General features: G+C 46.3%; 1 protein-coding gene across 1 annotated transcript in view; it reads left to right on the forward strand.

The window, feature by feature from the left end:
* Window positions 1–6,579, forward strand: part of OTUB1 (OTU deubiquitinase, ubiquitin aldehyde binding 1) — a 69,559-nt gene extending 62,980 nt beyond the window's left edge. The window contains exons 5-7 of the mRNA XM_029614723.1: window positions 5,429–5,513; window positions 5,763–5,957; window positions 6,187–6,579. Of these exons, the coding sequence (XP_029470583.1) occupies window positions 5,429–5,513; window positions 5,763–5,957; window positions 6,187–6,384 (478 nt within the window). The 3' untranslated portion in view covers window positions 6,385–6,579. The remainder of the gene's footprint in view (window positions 1–5,428; window positions 5,514–5,762; window positions 5,958–6,186) is intronic.
* Window positions 6,580–15,090: the final 8,511 nt, after the last annotated feature.

Here is a 15,090-nt window from a genome sequence, read left to right on the forward strand (position 1 = left end):
CTTCCCCCTCTGCCGGTCGGCGGCCGACTCTGCCACTTTACCACCAGGTGGTTAGACATCACCAAGGACTGCTCAAGGTTACCATCTAAACTTCCTCTCCATTCCATCGGACTCTCCACCTCGACCAGGGTGGACTTCCTCTGACCACTCTCATCTCCTGCAAGTGGACATAGCTTCCCTCCTGCAAGCCAATGCCATAGAGCCAGTTCCTCCTTTGCAAAGGGGACAGGGCTTCTACTCCCGATACTTCTTAATACCAAAAAAGACGGGAGGCATTTGCCCCATATTAGACCTTCATGCCCTAAACAAACATCTTCGGAAAGAGAAGTTCCGGATGGTAACCTTAGGCTCCTTTCTACCGCTGCTCCAACAGGGGGATTGGCTTTGCTCTCTAGATCTCAAAGACACGTACATGCACATAGCAATTACTCCGTCTCACAGAAAGTACCTTCAGTTCCTCGTCGGAAGCCAACACTTCCAGTACCGAGTACTTCCATTCGGCCTGACATCGGCCCCTCGTGTCTTCATGAAATGCCTGGCAGTAGTAGCCGCATACTTAAGAAGACTAGGCACTCACGTCTATCCTTATCTAGATGACTGGTTACTGAGTGCTCAGTCTCCGGAGGTGGTTCTTTAATCCCTCCATCTTACGGTGCAGCTCCTACTGTCCTTGGGATTTCTAATCAATTATCAGAAGTCCCATCTAATTCCGTCTCAATTCCTCTCCTTTATCGGAGTGGATCTCGACACTTGCCAAGCGAAAGCTTTTCTTCCCAGGGACCAAGTTCATATGCTGGCAGTGTTGGCGCTCACTGTACATTCTCGCCGAACCACGACCACTCGTCATATCCTCGTCTTGCTGGGACATATGGTGTCCTCGGTCCATGTTACCCCAATGGCTCGACTTGCCATGGGAATAACGCAGTGGACATTAAAATCCCAGTGGTCACAGGCACATCAGTCAATGTCCAACATTGTCCATGTCACTAGGCAGCTTCGTCTCTCACTGGCATGGTGAATCCAAGAGTGCCACCTGCTCTCAAAGGGCTGCCGTTTCAAGCTCCAGAACCTCAGATAATCCTAACAACCGATGCTTCCACTCTAGGTTTGGGAGCACATGTCAATCACCTGCAGACTCAGGGAACCTGGACTGCAGCAGAGTCACAACATCAAATAAACTTTCTGGAGCTCCGAGCGATCAGATATGCCCTTTGCGCCTTCAAGGATTGCTTATCCAACAAAACAATCCTAATCCAAACGGACAATCAGGTAGCGATGTGGTACATCAACAACCTCCTTTGTCAGGAAGTAGCACAAATTTGGGCCTTAGCTCTCTCTCATGCCATGCTGCTGAGAGCGACCTACCTGGCGGGCGTGGACAATGTTCTAGCGGACAAACTCAGTCATACATTTCAGCCCCACGAGTGGTCCCTCAACCCCGCGGTGGTGGATTGGATATTTCAGAAGTGAGGGTATCCGAGCATCGACCTTTTTGCGTCAGTTCACAATTGCAAGGTGGAGAACTTCTGCTCCCTACATCGCAGTCACAAAACTCCACCACGGGATGCTTTCACCCTTCCTGGGCGACAGGCCCTCCTCTATGCCTACCCACCACTTCCTCTCATCAGCAAGACTCTCGTGAAGCTACGCAGAAACAGGGGCCTAATGATTCTAATAGCCCCCTACTGGCCACGACAGGTATGGTTCCCCATCCTTCGCGACCTCTCAGTGTGTCCGCAAATTTGTCTAGGCACAGATCCATCTCTGATATCTCAGAAGAGCGGACAGCTGCGCCATCCGAACCTTCAGGCCTTGTCGCTGACAGCTTGGATGTTGAAAGGCTAATCTTGCAGCCTCTCAATCTTTCGGATTCTGTATCCCAGGTCCTGATAGCTTCATGAAAGCCTTCTACTAGAAAATTTTATCATTCTAAGTGGAAAAGATTTTCATTGTGGTGCACTTCAAAAGAATTAGACCCTTTTATCTGCCCCACAACTCAGTTTTTAGACTATCTCTGGCACCTCTCGGAGTTGGGTCTACAAACTTCCTCCATTAGAGTACATGTCAGTGTGGTGGCCACCTTCCATCGGGGTACAGGGGATGTCTCTATTTTGACACAGCCCTTAGTAGTCCGCTTTATGAAAGGCTTGTTGCACCTCAAGCCACCTCTCCGTCCCCCAGCCCCAGCTTGTGACCTTAATGTGGTTTTAGCGAGACTCATGAAACCTCCGTTTGAGCCTCTGCACTCCTGCGAGTTACAGGTAATAAGTGCCATGGTCTTCTTTCTAAATATGGCTTTCTGTCCTTCCACTGTTTATTCTGTTGCATGTTGACCTCCTTTCTTTTTTAATTTTTTTTCTGTGTGTTGCTTATGTACTATATTTTAATTAAACCATGCAATGATTGTTTTATTTTATTTATTTATTTATTTATTTATTTATTTATTTATTTAAAGGCTTTTATATACCGATGTTCATGTAATAGTACATATCGGGTCGGTTTACAGAGAACTAAAGTTAGAAATTACATCGAACATGTGGGATACATATAACAAGGCGTACGTAATAAGAATTATAGATAAACCAAAACTCCAAAAAAACAAAAATACCAGAGATTTTTCTAATCCTGGACCATGGTCTGGGAGTAGACTAGCATGGGATAAGGTAAAAAATTTTAGCCCCTGAAGCAGCCCTCGATTAGGCGAAACTCAGGCCTTGAGTCAGGCACTTACTGGAATATTGTTTTTCTAATAAATACTTTTGAGGACTTCGGCTTCTCTGTTTTTTATTCCTCCTGCGAGTTACGACATCTTACTTGGAAAGTCCTTTTCCTTTTTTGCTTTGACGTCTGCCCGCAGGATCAGTGAGCTACAGGCGCTAGTAACATACCCCCCTTACACAAAATCTCTTCATGATCGGGTGGTCCTTCGCACTCATCCTAAATTTCTGCCGAACGTAGTCTCTGAGTTCCATTTAAATCAATCTATAGTTTTGCCTACTTTCTTTCCTAAACCCCACTCACATCCAGGTGAGCAGGCTCTGCATTCCTTGGACTGCAAACGTGCGTTAGCCTTTTATTTGGAACGCACTATGCAGGCCATAGGAAGTCCATCCAGCTGTTTGTCTCTTTTGATAAAATTAAACTGGATATCCCAGTGGGTAAGCAGACCCTGTCCTGGTTGGCGGACTGTATTTCCTTCTGCTACCAACAAGCAGGCCTTCCTCTACAGGGAGCAATGGCAACGTCGGTAGCAAACCTTCGATCTGTACCTCTTGCTGACATCTGCAGGGCTGCTACTTGGAGTTCTCTCCATACCTTTACAGCCCATTATTGCCTGGACAAAGCTGGTGTACAAGATTCTCTTTTTGGCCAGTCGGTTCTGCACAGTCTATTCTCAGCTTAATACCCAACTTCCTACAATGGCCCGCTGGGATTTTCAGGCTGCCCGTTCTCCAAAATCGCCCCTGTTGTGCCTGTTGCACGTCCTTGGGTGCTTTTGGTACATGCACGGGCATCCTCAGTTCGTTATTCACCCATATGTGAGGACTACCATCCTGCTTGTCCTGTGAGAAAGCAGAGTTGCTTACCTGTAACAGGTGTTCTCACAGGACAGCAGGATGTTAGTCCTCACGAAACCCACCCCGCGGAGTTGGGTACACTTGCAATTTGTTGTTTTATTTTTCGCACATTCTTTTACTCTACATGAGACTGAAGGGAGACCCCTGCTGGATGCAGGGTTAGTGCCATGCTGGGCATGCCCAGTAGGGGCCAGTCAAAGTTCTAGAAACTTTGACAAAAGTGTTCCGTGATTGGGCTCCATCCTGATGATGTCACCCATATGTGAGAACTAACATCCTGCTGTCCTGTGAGAACACCTGTTACAGGTAAGCAACTCTGCTTTATTCCTTCTGCCAAAGGTGGTCATTGCCTTTTGATTGTTGTTCCTTTGGGTACCTTGGAGATACCTGAAAATGTCTGTCTTCAAAGATTCGATCATTCTTTTTTTGGGGGGGAGGGGGGATATTAAATAGTTCAGTGCAGAAAGATGGCGCATCAACTAGAGCTATAGTAGTGCATTGTTTTTTTCCAGCTACACATATAGTTTTCAGTAGTTCCTTACCTAGACAGGTGAGGAGGCATTCTGTATGGAATCAGGCTGCTCTTTAAGAAGAACTAGGTTGATATCTGCTTTGGAGATTTGTAAGCAGTGACTTGGTCTTCCATATATCCCTCTGGTAGGCATGAGTGTCAGGGAGAAGCATTCTTTGCCTGAGAGGTATTGAGAGGGGGGAATAGCAGCATCTTGCCTTATTCAGGAGTAACTTGGGTACATTCCATTTGTCTGGATTGGCCTGACTGGATGAAGAGGAAGATGAAATTACCTCTTAGCTGATAATTTCCTTTCCTTGAGTCCAGTCAGACCAGTCCAGGATCCTCCTTATGTGGCCAATCCGTTGTAATTTTGCAGGCATATTCTGGAATAATAGTACAGGACTGCAATTTTCTACTTCTGCTCAGGTGAGTGAATTCATGCTTATTATGAAACTTTGTTTCTCCTAATTCCTTATTTATGCTGGGAATTAATTAAAAACATTTTAATGTTTTAATTTGCATTGAAGTTGTCCACAGTTAGCTTGTTACAGATAATACTGACTGGTTGGGTGTCAGCATGGATTTCTCTAAGGGGTGACATCAGCGAACCTGTTGATCTGTCTCCACCTGCTGATCATTGAGGATAACCATTTGTCTGGACTGGTCTGACTGGACTCATGGAAATGAAATTACCAAGTAGGAAGTAATTTCACCCTCCATGAAAGAGAGCATTAATTGAAGGAAAACTCTTGTGGGGGGTAGCTTGGAATAGAGAAGCAGAAAAGGAATACAATTTAAAGAACCAGATCTCATAGCTAGAAAATGGAGAAAATGACAGAAAAAAAATCTTGACTATAGGCAAACTTGTTGGATATACAGAGGCATTCCACAGGGCTTATGAGAGAGGGAGTGACATCAGAGTACTGATACCATTAGAGAGTGATAATCCAAGTGGCAGGTAGTAGCTGCCAGAAGAACCCAGACTAATCTTTGTATTCCATTTCCACTCTGCAGGAACACTTTTTTTTTGAACCAGTGAATTAGGGCTGAAAGCTAAAACATAGGTTCACTTCTACACCAAGACTTTAGTTCTTTCCTTGTCTCTAGTTTCCTTGAAGCAGAAGCAACAACTTGATAGAAAAATGGACTCTCTGGAATCAGTGTACAAAGGGTTGCACTGGACACTGCTGATACAAGTGTAGCTGTGTCCCTGACCTGCTAGAATAGAAAACTCAAAACAGTGACCAAAGAGAAGTTTTGGAATGATCCTTTTGCTGCTCATGTTTTTGACTGTTCTTTGTTCACCCCCACTGTTTCTCTGTCTCCCCACCACAAGGTTCAAAGAGATATCTGCCAAAAGCAAAGAGGACTTGGTGACCCAGGGCTTCACAGAATTCACCATTGAAGATTTCCACAACACGGTGAGGACTGGAGGCAGGGCGGGTGCACTGGGATGCAGCAGCAAAGTGGGAAATTTTTCCCGGGGGGGGGGGGGGGGGTAGTGTCTATGCTGCAGTATGTTAAATGACTTTTTATCAGGTAACTATGCAATATGCTGAGTGGCTTTTGACTGAATCTGACAAACATAAACCTTGCCAGAAGAATGTGGTTAGTGGAGCAGCAGAGGAAGGGGCTTGGGCTACTTCAACTGCTTCTCTTTGTTCTGGCAGTTTATGGACCTGATTGAGCTGGTTGAGAAGCGCAGCTCCATCTCAGACCTTTTGGGAGCCTTCAATGACCAGAGTGTCTCAGACTACCTAGTGGTGTATCTGCGGCTACTGACCTCAGGCTACCTGCAGCGGGAGCACCAGTTCTTCCAGCATTTCATCGAGGGCGGCCGGACAGTGAAGGAATTCTGTCAGCAGGTGAGGCTGTGAGGCCAGGGACGTGCAGGACGCCAAGGAAAAGAGAATGATTGAGGGGGTGGGGCAGTGTGGATTCAGCTTCTGGGAGATCATAAGTACAATGCTCTTTCTATAAAGAGCAAACTCAGGAGCGTATTTATAAAAGGGAATTTATCAGCAGCCTCGTGTCTCGCCGTGTTATTAATCCCATGTCTCCTTCCACCCCCCCCCCCCCCTCCCTCCGGCACAGGAAGTGGAGCCGATGGCAAAGGAGAGCGACCACATTCACATCATCGCGCTGGCCCAGGCCCTGAATGTCTCCATCCTAGTGGAGTACATGGATCGTGGCGAAGGGGGCGCCACCAACCACCACGTGTTCCCTGAGGGTTCGGAGCCCAACGTCTATTTATTGTACCGGCCGGGCCACTATGACATTCTCTATAAATAGGTGTAAGATACTGCACTTGTCCTCACACACACACACGCACACACACCCTGCCCCGGGATATACTGCTAGAGCTGTACAGAGTTTTTGTGGTTGTAAATGGTAAGATTTTTTTCTTTCTTTTTCTTTTATAATTTGTTCTTGCTCTCCTTTGTTACACTACCTTTCAGGTTTTATTAAAGGGACCCTGGTGCAGTGTGTGGTGTGCTCTGTTTTAATTTGGGCATCGCCAAGATGAGGGTTGGGCATGTTAGGAGGCCAGACCTACATTTGGAAATGGACTGGGATTGTCAGAGGACTAGCAGTGTTCTCTTAAAATGTGAGGGCTGGGAAGGAGGCAGGAATTGGCGGAAATGTAAAGGCAGTGTACATAGTGACCTGGCTCCCACCCAATCTATAATATCTGTTTATGTCCTTGTCTTCTGGGGGCACATTCAGACCCTTTTTGAACCCTGTTATGCTGTTTGCTGTGGTTATATCTAATGGCAGCAGATTCCACAATTTAATTGCTCACCGTCTAACACAAAAATATTTTTTTTAGTTAGCGTGTAATTAAATTGTGGAATCTGCTGCAAAGCAATGTTGAAGAAGGGTCTGAATGCACTCCTAGGTCATAAACAGATATTAGAGATTGGGTGGAGGCCAGGTCACTACGCATGTACAGGGAGCATAAGGATGGCATCTGGTTTAGGTCTAAAGGGTGTAACTAATAATTCTGGGAACACTTTCAGAGATGAGATGCTGGGCTAGATGGTATTTATTTTAGTTTAGTTTAGTTTTATTTAGCTCAGGCCTTTTTCATTGGCAGCTGAAGGCAAGTTATATTCAGGTAAAGAAGGAATTTCCCTGTCCCTAGAGGGTTTACAATCTAAGTCCCTATAATACCCAACTTGGCACTTTTTACGCTCCAAACCCCCCGGGTGCCCCCATGCTGCTCTACCATGCTGTTAGGCCCATTCTCTTTTAAACTGGTGCTATCTCACTTTTTCAGCTGCAATTGCCCGTTTGCACACTGTGCTTTAGAGAGACAGCGTGGTAGGACTCTTGTGGCCACCACTGGTTTGAACAAGACCTGTGCTGTGTAAGGTGTAGGAATATATCCTCTCCAAAGTGTATCTCTCCTCCCCAGAGCCCTGGGGAAATTTTGTAGGCAAAGAACAAATGAGCTGTTGTTTTATTAAATTACTTTGACCTTTTTCTCCCATTCATAAGAACATAAATAAAGCCCTGTTCCATCTCAGTTGGAACACAGCTTTATTGGGCTATAGCGCCTTCATGTGCAATTACCAGGAGTTTTCCCTCTAGTTTTATATAAGCCCCATCGTTATCTAGCCCAGCCAGAGCAGTGACTCTCATTAGTCAGAGGCCAGAGACCATGGGGGTCTCCAGAAATTGGTTCATGTGCACACTGAATTTGTCCACTAAGTGTCACCATTGAGCAATGGCTCAAACTCCTCAGCCGCATCCCCAACCTTGGCCAATGCTGGGAGGAAAAAACATGACCCAGGACTATAACTCTGATTCCTCCGCATGACACTGGGCCAGAAGGCTGTTTATCAGTTATTTTATTTAGCATTTTGTGGCGTATAACAAATTAAGTAATAGCCATAGAATGTGGTATGATACATATTAAGGAAGTGGATAAGATAAATGCAAGATGGGTTTTGCCTTCTCTGCCTGTGTCCCCATCATTAGGGATTTTCTACCAGGTTACAGGTCTGGAACCTTTTTGAACTTGCTTCCTTTTCTCAACTATAGCAACTTTCAGAGTTGAACAGCTTTTGAAGGAGAGGCTGGTGAATCAGTTTTGTGGCAAGAGATGCGATGCTTGGCGCGAGAGAGGAAGGAATCTTTAAAGCATTGAAGAGCATGGTCCCTCAGGTTCACAGCTTTCCTTTTCTATGGAGATGGCCCAAAGGAAAGGGTGAGGAACTGGGGAGCCCTGCTGGAGGGAAAGGATGTGAGTGGGGGAGCAGGAAAAGATGCCTATTCTGAATGATTGAGAGAGCAGCCCTATGGATAACATGCAACGTTGTCCGAAGTGAGTAAATAAACGTGGATAAGATCAAGCCAGTTGATATAGTATAGTGTATCTGGATTTCAGAAGGCATTCAACAAAGTTCTCACGAGAGATTCCTTGGGAAATTAAAAAGTCATGGGCTAGGAGGTAATGTTCTGTTGTGGATTGGTAAACTTAAAGGACAGGAAATGGAGTAGGACTAAACAGTGTTTCCCAATAGGGAAAGGTGAATAGCAAAGTGCCTCAGGGATCTATATTGGAACCACTGTTTAATGTATTCATTAATTATCTGGAAATAAAGGTCAACAAAAGTTGAGGTGATACCTTTTTATTGTACTAACTTAATACATCTCTGACAAGCTTTTGAGAGTTATTTCTTCATTGGGTCAGTGAGGAAACTGTTATCTCGAAAAAGGAAAAATGAATGAACAGATTATCAGATGACACAAAATTACTCAAAGTTGTTACAACACAAGTGAACTGTGAGAAATTGCAGGAGGATCTTGCAAGCCTAGGAGCCTGGACATCTGAATGGCTGATGAAATTTGAGGTAGAAAAATGCAAAGTAATGCAAGTAGGAAAAAAAATCTTAACAGGGAGGACAATCCTAAAAGCTATTTATGTGGGTAAATCACTATCTGAAAGTTGCCTTCCTCGGAGCAGCTAAAATTAATGTGCAAGGTTCCCAACACGTATTTGTAGCCACATTAAAAAGAAGCATTTCTTAGGGCATGGTTAAGTGGCACACATTATTTTATCCTCTTCCAATCACCAGATGCAAAATATAGATGCACTTTTAGCGTGCAAATTTTTATGCTAGTTATTTTTCAAAAGGAACTTACCCATATTGTTTCACTTTGAAAATTAGTAGGGGTGTATAGTGTGGTTTTTTTAATGTCATTTTCATTTTGTCTTTTTTTTTTTTTTTAACTTGATTTCATTTTTAAAATGATTCATTGGGTTTTTTGTTTTATTCCCTAATTTCATGGTCAGTGCGCATTAAGATCATGTACATTGGTATGTTAATAAGCAGTGGAGCACTAACTGCCTCCCTTCAGCCTTTTTTAAAATGAAGGTGTTTTAATCACACCCCCAAACCAGTCTCTCTCTCTCTTACCAGTCACCCCCTCGCCAGTCTCTCTGATCAGTCACTTCCTCCTAACACCAGTCTCTCTTTCTCCTCATTCACCCCCACACCAGTCTCTCACTCTCATCAGTCATTCTCTCTCTCACCAGTCACCACTCCAACCAATCTCTCTCTCTCACCAGTTCCTCTCCACACATCTCTTACCAGTTAGCCCATACCAGTCCTCCTCTCTCACCAGTCACCCACCACTCCAGTCTCTCTATCTCATCAGTCACCTTCCAACCTGTCTCTCTCTTTCACCAGACCCCCCCACACACAAGTCTTCCTCTCACCAGACCCCCCAAACTAGTCTCTCACCTTTCACCCCACACACCAGTCTCTCATTCTGTCAACAGTCACATCCACACACGTCTATCACCAGTAACCCCCTGCCCTCCAACCAGTCCCCCCTTCTCCCTCTCTCTCACCAGTCACACTCCAAACAGTCTGTCTCTCATCTCACACCACACATCAGTCCCTCTGTCACCAGTCACCCCCAATCCAGTCCCTCTCACCGGTCACCCCTTAATCAGTCTCTCTCTTACACCTTTCTCCCTCTCTCACCAGTAAAATCCTTGCCAACCACACACCTGTCTCTCTCTCACCAGTCACACCCCCAACCAGTCTGTCTCTCTCGCATCACACCAGTCTCCCCACACCAGCTCCTCTCTCACCATTCACTCCCACTCGTCTTTCAACAGTCACCCCTCACACCAGTCTCTCTAATCTCATTCATTCTCAACAGTCACCCCTCATACCACTCGCCCCACATCAGTCTCTCACTCTCACCAGTCACACACACTCGTCTCTCCCTGTCTCAACAGTCACCCACCCCAACCATTCTCTCTCACCAGTCACACCTCATACCAGTCTCTCTCTCATCAGTCACTCCTCAATTAATCTCTCTTTCCAGGGGCGGATTGGCCTAGTGGGGCTTCTGGCATGCCTTGGTGGGCCAATCTAGCTAATCACATGGGTTGGTGTTGGTCAAAGCAGCCCCATGCTCGTGGAGTCACTGCGACCAAGACAGCTGCGCAGTAGCATTTTTTTGAGAGCTGCAAACTCCCCCTATGCTTGCTGTGGTCTGCTTTTTCATTTTCACAGCAGCAGCATTAATAGCAGCATGGGACTACCTGTTTCCCGCTCTCCTTCCTAATCAGCATCACGGCTGCACGGGCCTGGGTTCTCCTCCCTACTCTTCTCAGGTGTCCCTCCCACTGCTTCACTGCAGCGGCAGGAAGCACTGTTGCGGCTTCCTCATGCTTCTCTGCTATTGTTTCTTCCTCTGAAAGCGGAAGGAAGCCAGAAGATCTCCCATTCCACTACCTCACTGCCAGCTGAAGGTCTCCCACTGCTGTCTGGTTGCAGGCCCCCATTATGCTTAGCCATAGCAAAACAATACTCACCACCCTTCTCCTCTACCTCCCACACTGGGGCCTTTCAGCCCACACGATGGGGCACTTCCAGGACCATTAACAGGCAACCCAGACTGGATCCCCCCTATCAGTATAAGTAAAAGCATTTTCTTTTTAATTCAGAGGCCCAGAGGGTGAAAATTGACTGAGAGTGCGTGTGAGTGAGCATGCATGTGTGTGAGCATGTGAGAGAATTTGTCAGCATTAGAGAGTCTGTGTGAGGGAGCATGCATGTGTAAGAGGATGAGAAAGTATGGTTGAGCCAGTGTGAGCATGCAAGAGTGAACCAGGGTGCAGGTGTGTGAGCATTACAAAATGCATGTGAGCCAGTGGGTACAGTATGTGTGAGAATGTGACAGAGATTGTATATCTGGGAGCATGGAAGCATGTGTGTGTGTGTGTGAGAGAGAACACGTGAGCAAGTGTGTAGGAATGTGAAAAAGCCAGTGTGCATGTGTGCGTGTGTATCAGTGAGTGAGCACATAAGAGGGAGGAGAAAGTTTGGATGTCTCCTCCCCTTCCCCACCACTAACTAACCCACATGTTGTGTTTGAGGTATTGTGGACCCTTGGTCGCAATGGAGATTACTCCGCCCACGGGGAGGAGCCCTGTGGGGAACCACTGCGACCGGACGCAACAGTAGCCCCCTTCAAAGGGCCCCCTCCAAGACCTCTTCCAGGTGGTCTGGGCTTGTGTGGGTGTGCCAGGTGGAATTGGCATAGCATCTCCTTGTCTATAATATTGGCCACTGGTTCCCAGGAGTTTTCCTCTGGGCCATAGTTCTCCCAAGAGAAGAGGTACTCCCATGTCTTGCCTCTTTTACATACATCAAGGATGTTGTCTACGGCATATTCACTGTCATCATCCATGTCCAGGCTGGTGGGCTCTGGTTCCTTTCTGGAGAACTCTGAGAGTATTACTGACTTTAGTAGAGATACATGAAATGCATTGTGTATCTTCATTGATGGATACAGTTTGAGACTGTATGTTAAATTTCCTAATCGCCGAAGGATGGCAAAAGGTCCCACAAAGCAAGGAGCAAATCTTGCAGAAGGGAGCTTGAGTCGGATGTATTTTGTTCTTAACCAGACCTTGTCGCCTGGCTGGAACTGGGGTGCCTTTTGATGATGGGCATCATAGGTCCTCTTTGCCTTTTGTCCTGCTTTAAAAAGGAGCTCCTTCGTCTGTCTCCAAAGCTGGGATAATTCTGCTGCGGTAGCTTGGGCAGCAGGAGAGGCTACTGTCAATGGAATAGGCAGCGGAGGTAAAGGTTGTCTCCTGTAGACAAGTTGGAAAGGGGAAGACCCTGTTGAAGAAGCAGGATGTGAATTGATGGCAAATTCTGCCCAAGGCAGTAATTCAGCCCAGTCGTTCTGTCTAGAGTTGACATAGGATCGCAAAAATTGTTTCAGCGTCCTATTCATCCTCTCAGTCTGACCATTAGACTGAGGATGGTAGGCAAAGGTTAGATCTAAAGCGATGTCAAACTTCTGACATAATGCTCTCCAAAACTTTGCAGTAAATTGTACTCCTCTGTTGGATAGGATATGTTTGAGCATCCCATGAAGATGCAAGATGTGTTTAATGAAGATTTTAGCTAATTCAGTAGCAGAGGGTAATCCTGGTAATGCTACAAAGTGTGCCATTTTAGAGAAATGGTCAACAGTAACCCATATGGTGTTGCCATTGTATGATGGCAGGTCCACTACAAAATCAGTAGCGATATGGGTCCAAGGTTCATCCGGTGATGGTAGAGGTTGTAATAAACCCCAAGGTCGCCCGGGTGGTGGCTTTTGCTTGGCACAGACAGCGCAGGAACCCACGTATGCTTGCACGTCCTTCTTCATGGTTGGTCACCAATAGTATCTTTGCAACATTGCTAAGGTGCAACTCTGTCCAGGATGGCTTGCCAGACTAGAATCGTATGCCCATTTCAACAGTCTTTTTCTTAAACTTCTGGCCACCACCGTCTTCCCAGCAGGTACCATGTGGGTGGCTGCGAGAACCACTCTTGCGGGATTGATGATATGACAGGGTTCATCTGGCACATCCTGAGGTGAGAAGGAGCGTGATAGGGCATCAGCCTGGGTGTTCTTTTCTCCTGAATGGTATTTCAGAAGGAAATCGAACCTGTTGAAAAACAGGGACCATCTTGCCTGACAGTGGTTGAGTCGTTGAGCATGTCAAAGGCACTCTAGATTCTTATGATCGGTGTATACTACTATTTGGTTTTGTGCGCCTTCTAGCCAGGGATGCCACTCTTCAAAAGCCAGTTTGATTGTGAGAAGCTCCTTGTCTCCTATCCCATAGTTTCTCTCAGTAGGCGAGAATTGCCTAGAAAAGAAGGAGCAAAGATGGAGCACATTGGATTCGTTGTACTGACTTAGAACCGCCCCCACACCAACGTCGGATGCGTCAACCTCCACGATGAAAGGACGGTGTGGGTCAGGGTGGTGGGGAGACAGCTTCTTTTGAAAAGCCTCTTTGAACATCATGAAGGCTGAGATGGCTTCAGGAGACCAATTGGCAGGGTTGGCTCCCTTCTTGGTCATAGCAGTTAGAGGGACTGTCAATGATGAGTAGTTTTTAATGAAGGAGCGGTAGTAATTGGTAAATCCTAAGAAGCGACGAATTGCCTTCAGGCCTGTGGGTTGAGGCCAGTCCCAGATACTCTCAAGATTCTTGGGGTCCATTTGAAAACCATTCTTCGAAACGATATATCCCAGGAAGGGTACAGCTTCTTTGTGAAATTCGCACTTCTCAAGCTTTGCGTAAAGGTGGTACTCACGCAGGCGTCTTAGGACTTTCTTAACATCCTCCTGATGACTTTGCAGTTCCTCAGAAAAGATCAGTATATCATCAAGCTATACTACTACGCATTGATACAGTAAGTCCCGTAAGATGTAGTTCATCATATTTTGAAAGACTGCAGGTGCGTTAATTAAACTGAAGGGCATGACGAGGTATTCAAAGTGTCCATCACGGGTGTTAAAAGCAGTCTTCCATTCGTCTCCTTCTCGAATACGCACCAAGTTGTAAGCTCCTTTTAGGTCCAATTTGGAGAATATTTTGGCTCCTTGGAGTTTATCAAACATCAAGGACAGTACCTGTCCTTGATGGTAATCTCATTCAGACCCCTGTAGTCGATGCAGAGGTGTAAGGTGCCATCCTTTTTTCCTACAAAAAAAGAAGCCTGCACCAGCAGGGGATTTGGAAGGTCTGATAAATCCCTTTTGTAGATTTTCCTGTACGTAGGTAGACATAGCTTTGGTCTCAGCTACAGAAAGAGGGTAGACTCTTCCTTTGGGAGGTTCAGAATTTGGCTTCAGATTTATGGCACAATCAAACTCGATGTGGAGGAAGCACATCAGCTGCTTGCTTAGAAAAAACATCCTGAAAGGAGGCATATTGTGGAGGTAAGCCAGGTAATGATGGAGTGGTAGGCATGCAGATGAGCGGTGAAACTTCAGCAAGACACCGACCATGACAGTCTGGTCCCCACCGGGAGAGTTCCAAGGTAGCCCAATTAAATTGTGGCATATGGTCTTGAAGCCACGGCAGGCCCAACACCACCGGATGCATGGCTTTTTCCAACAATAAAAAGGAAATTGATTCTGAGTGTAGGGCTCCAGTGCGCAGGCCAATGGCCTGGGTGGTCAATGAAACTTCTCCAGGAAGTGGTTCTCCATGGATGGATGACAATGGCAGAGGCTTATCTATTGGTGTGGTAGGAATCCTCAGATGTTCGACCAAGCGCTTCAGAATAAAATTACCTCCGGCACCGGAGTCAAAAGCTCGAGTCTGAAACTCGAGACCTCCGCAAAGCAGGGATACAGGTAAAGATAATGGAGGAGAAAGAGAAGTCTTGCAGATCCCAGGCCCGTCAGTTTCCCGGCCAAATGGGACAGGTTTGGACTGCGTGGCCCAATTGGCCACAATACATGCACAGGCCCATGCGCTTGCGGTAACGTCTCTCCTTAGAGGTCAAGTGGCTTCGGCCTAGTTGCATAGGCTCTTCCTCTAGGGGTCAGACGGTAAGCTGGAAGCAATAGGCACAAGTTTTGGACGGTTAGCCCCCACTGTAGACTTTCGTGGACTCTTAGCCTCTTGAGTACGATCGCAGTTACGGCGGTCAATTCTCCCTGCTA

This window comes from Rhinatrema bivittatum, chromosome 8, assembly GCF_901001135.1.
Source record: "Rhinatrema bivittatum chromosome 8, aRhiBiv1.1, whole genome shotgun sequence".
In the NCBI taxonomy this organism is placed as follows: domain Eukaryota; kingdom Metazoa; phylum Chordata; class Amphibia; order Gymnophiona; family Rhinatrematidae; genus Rhinatrema; species Rhinatrema bivittatum.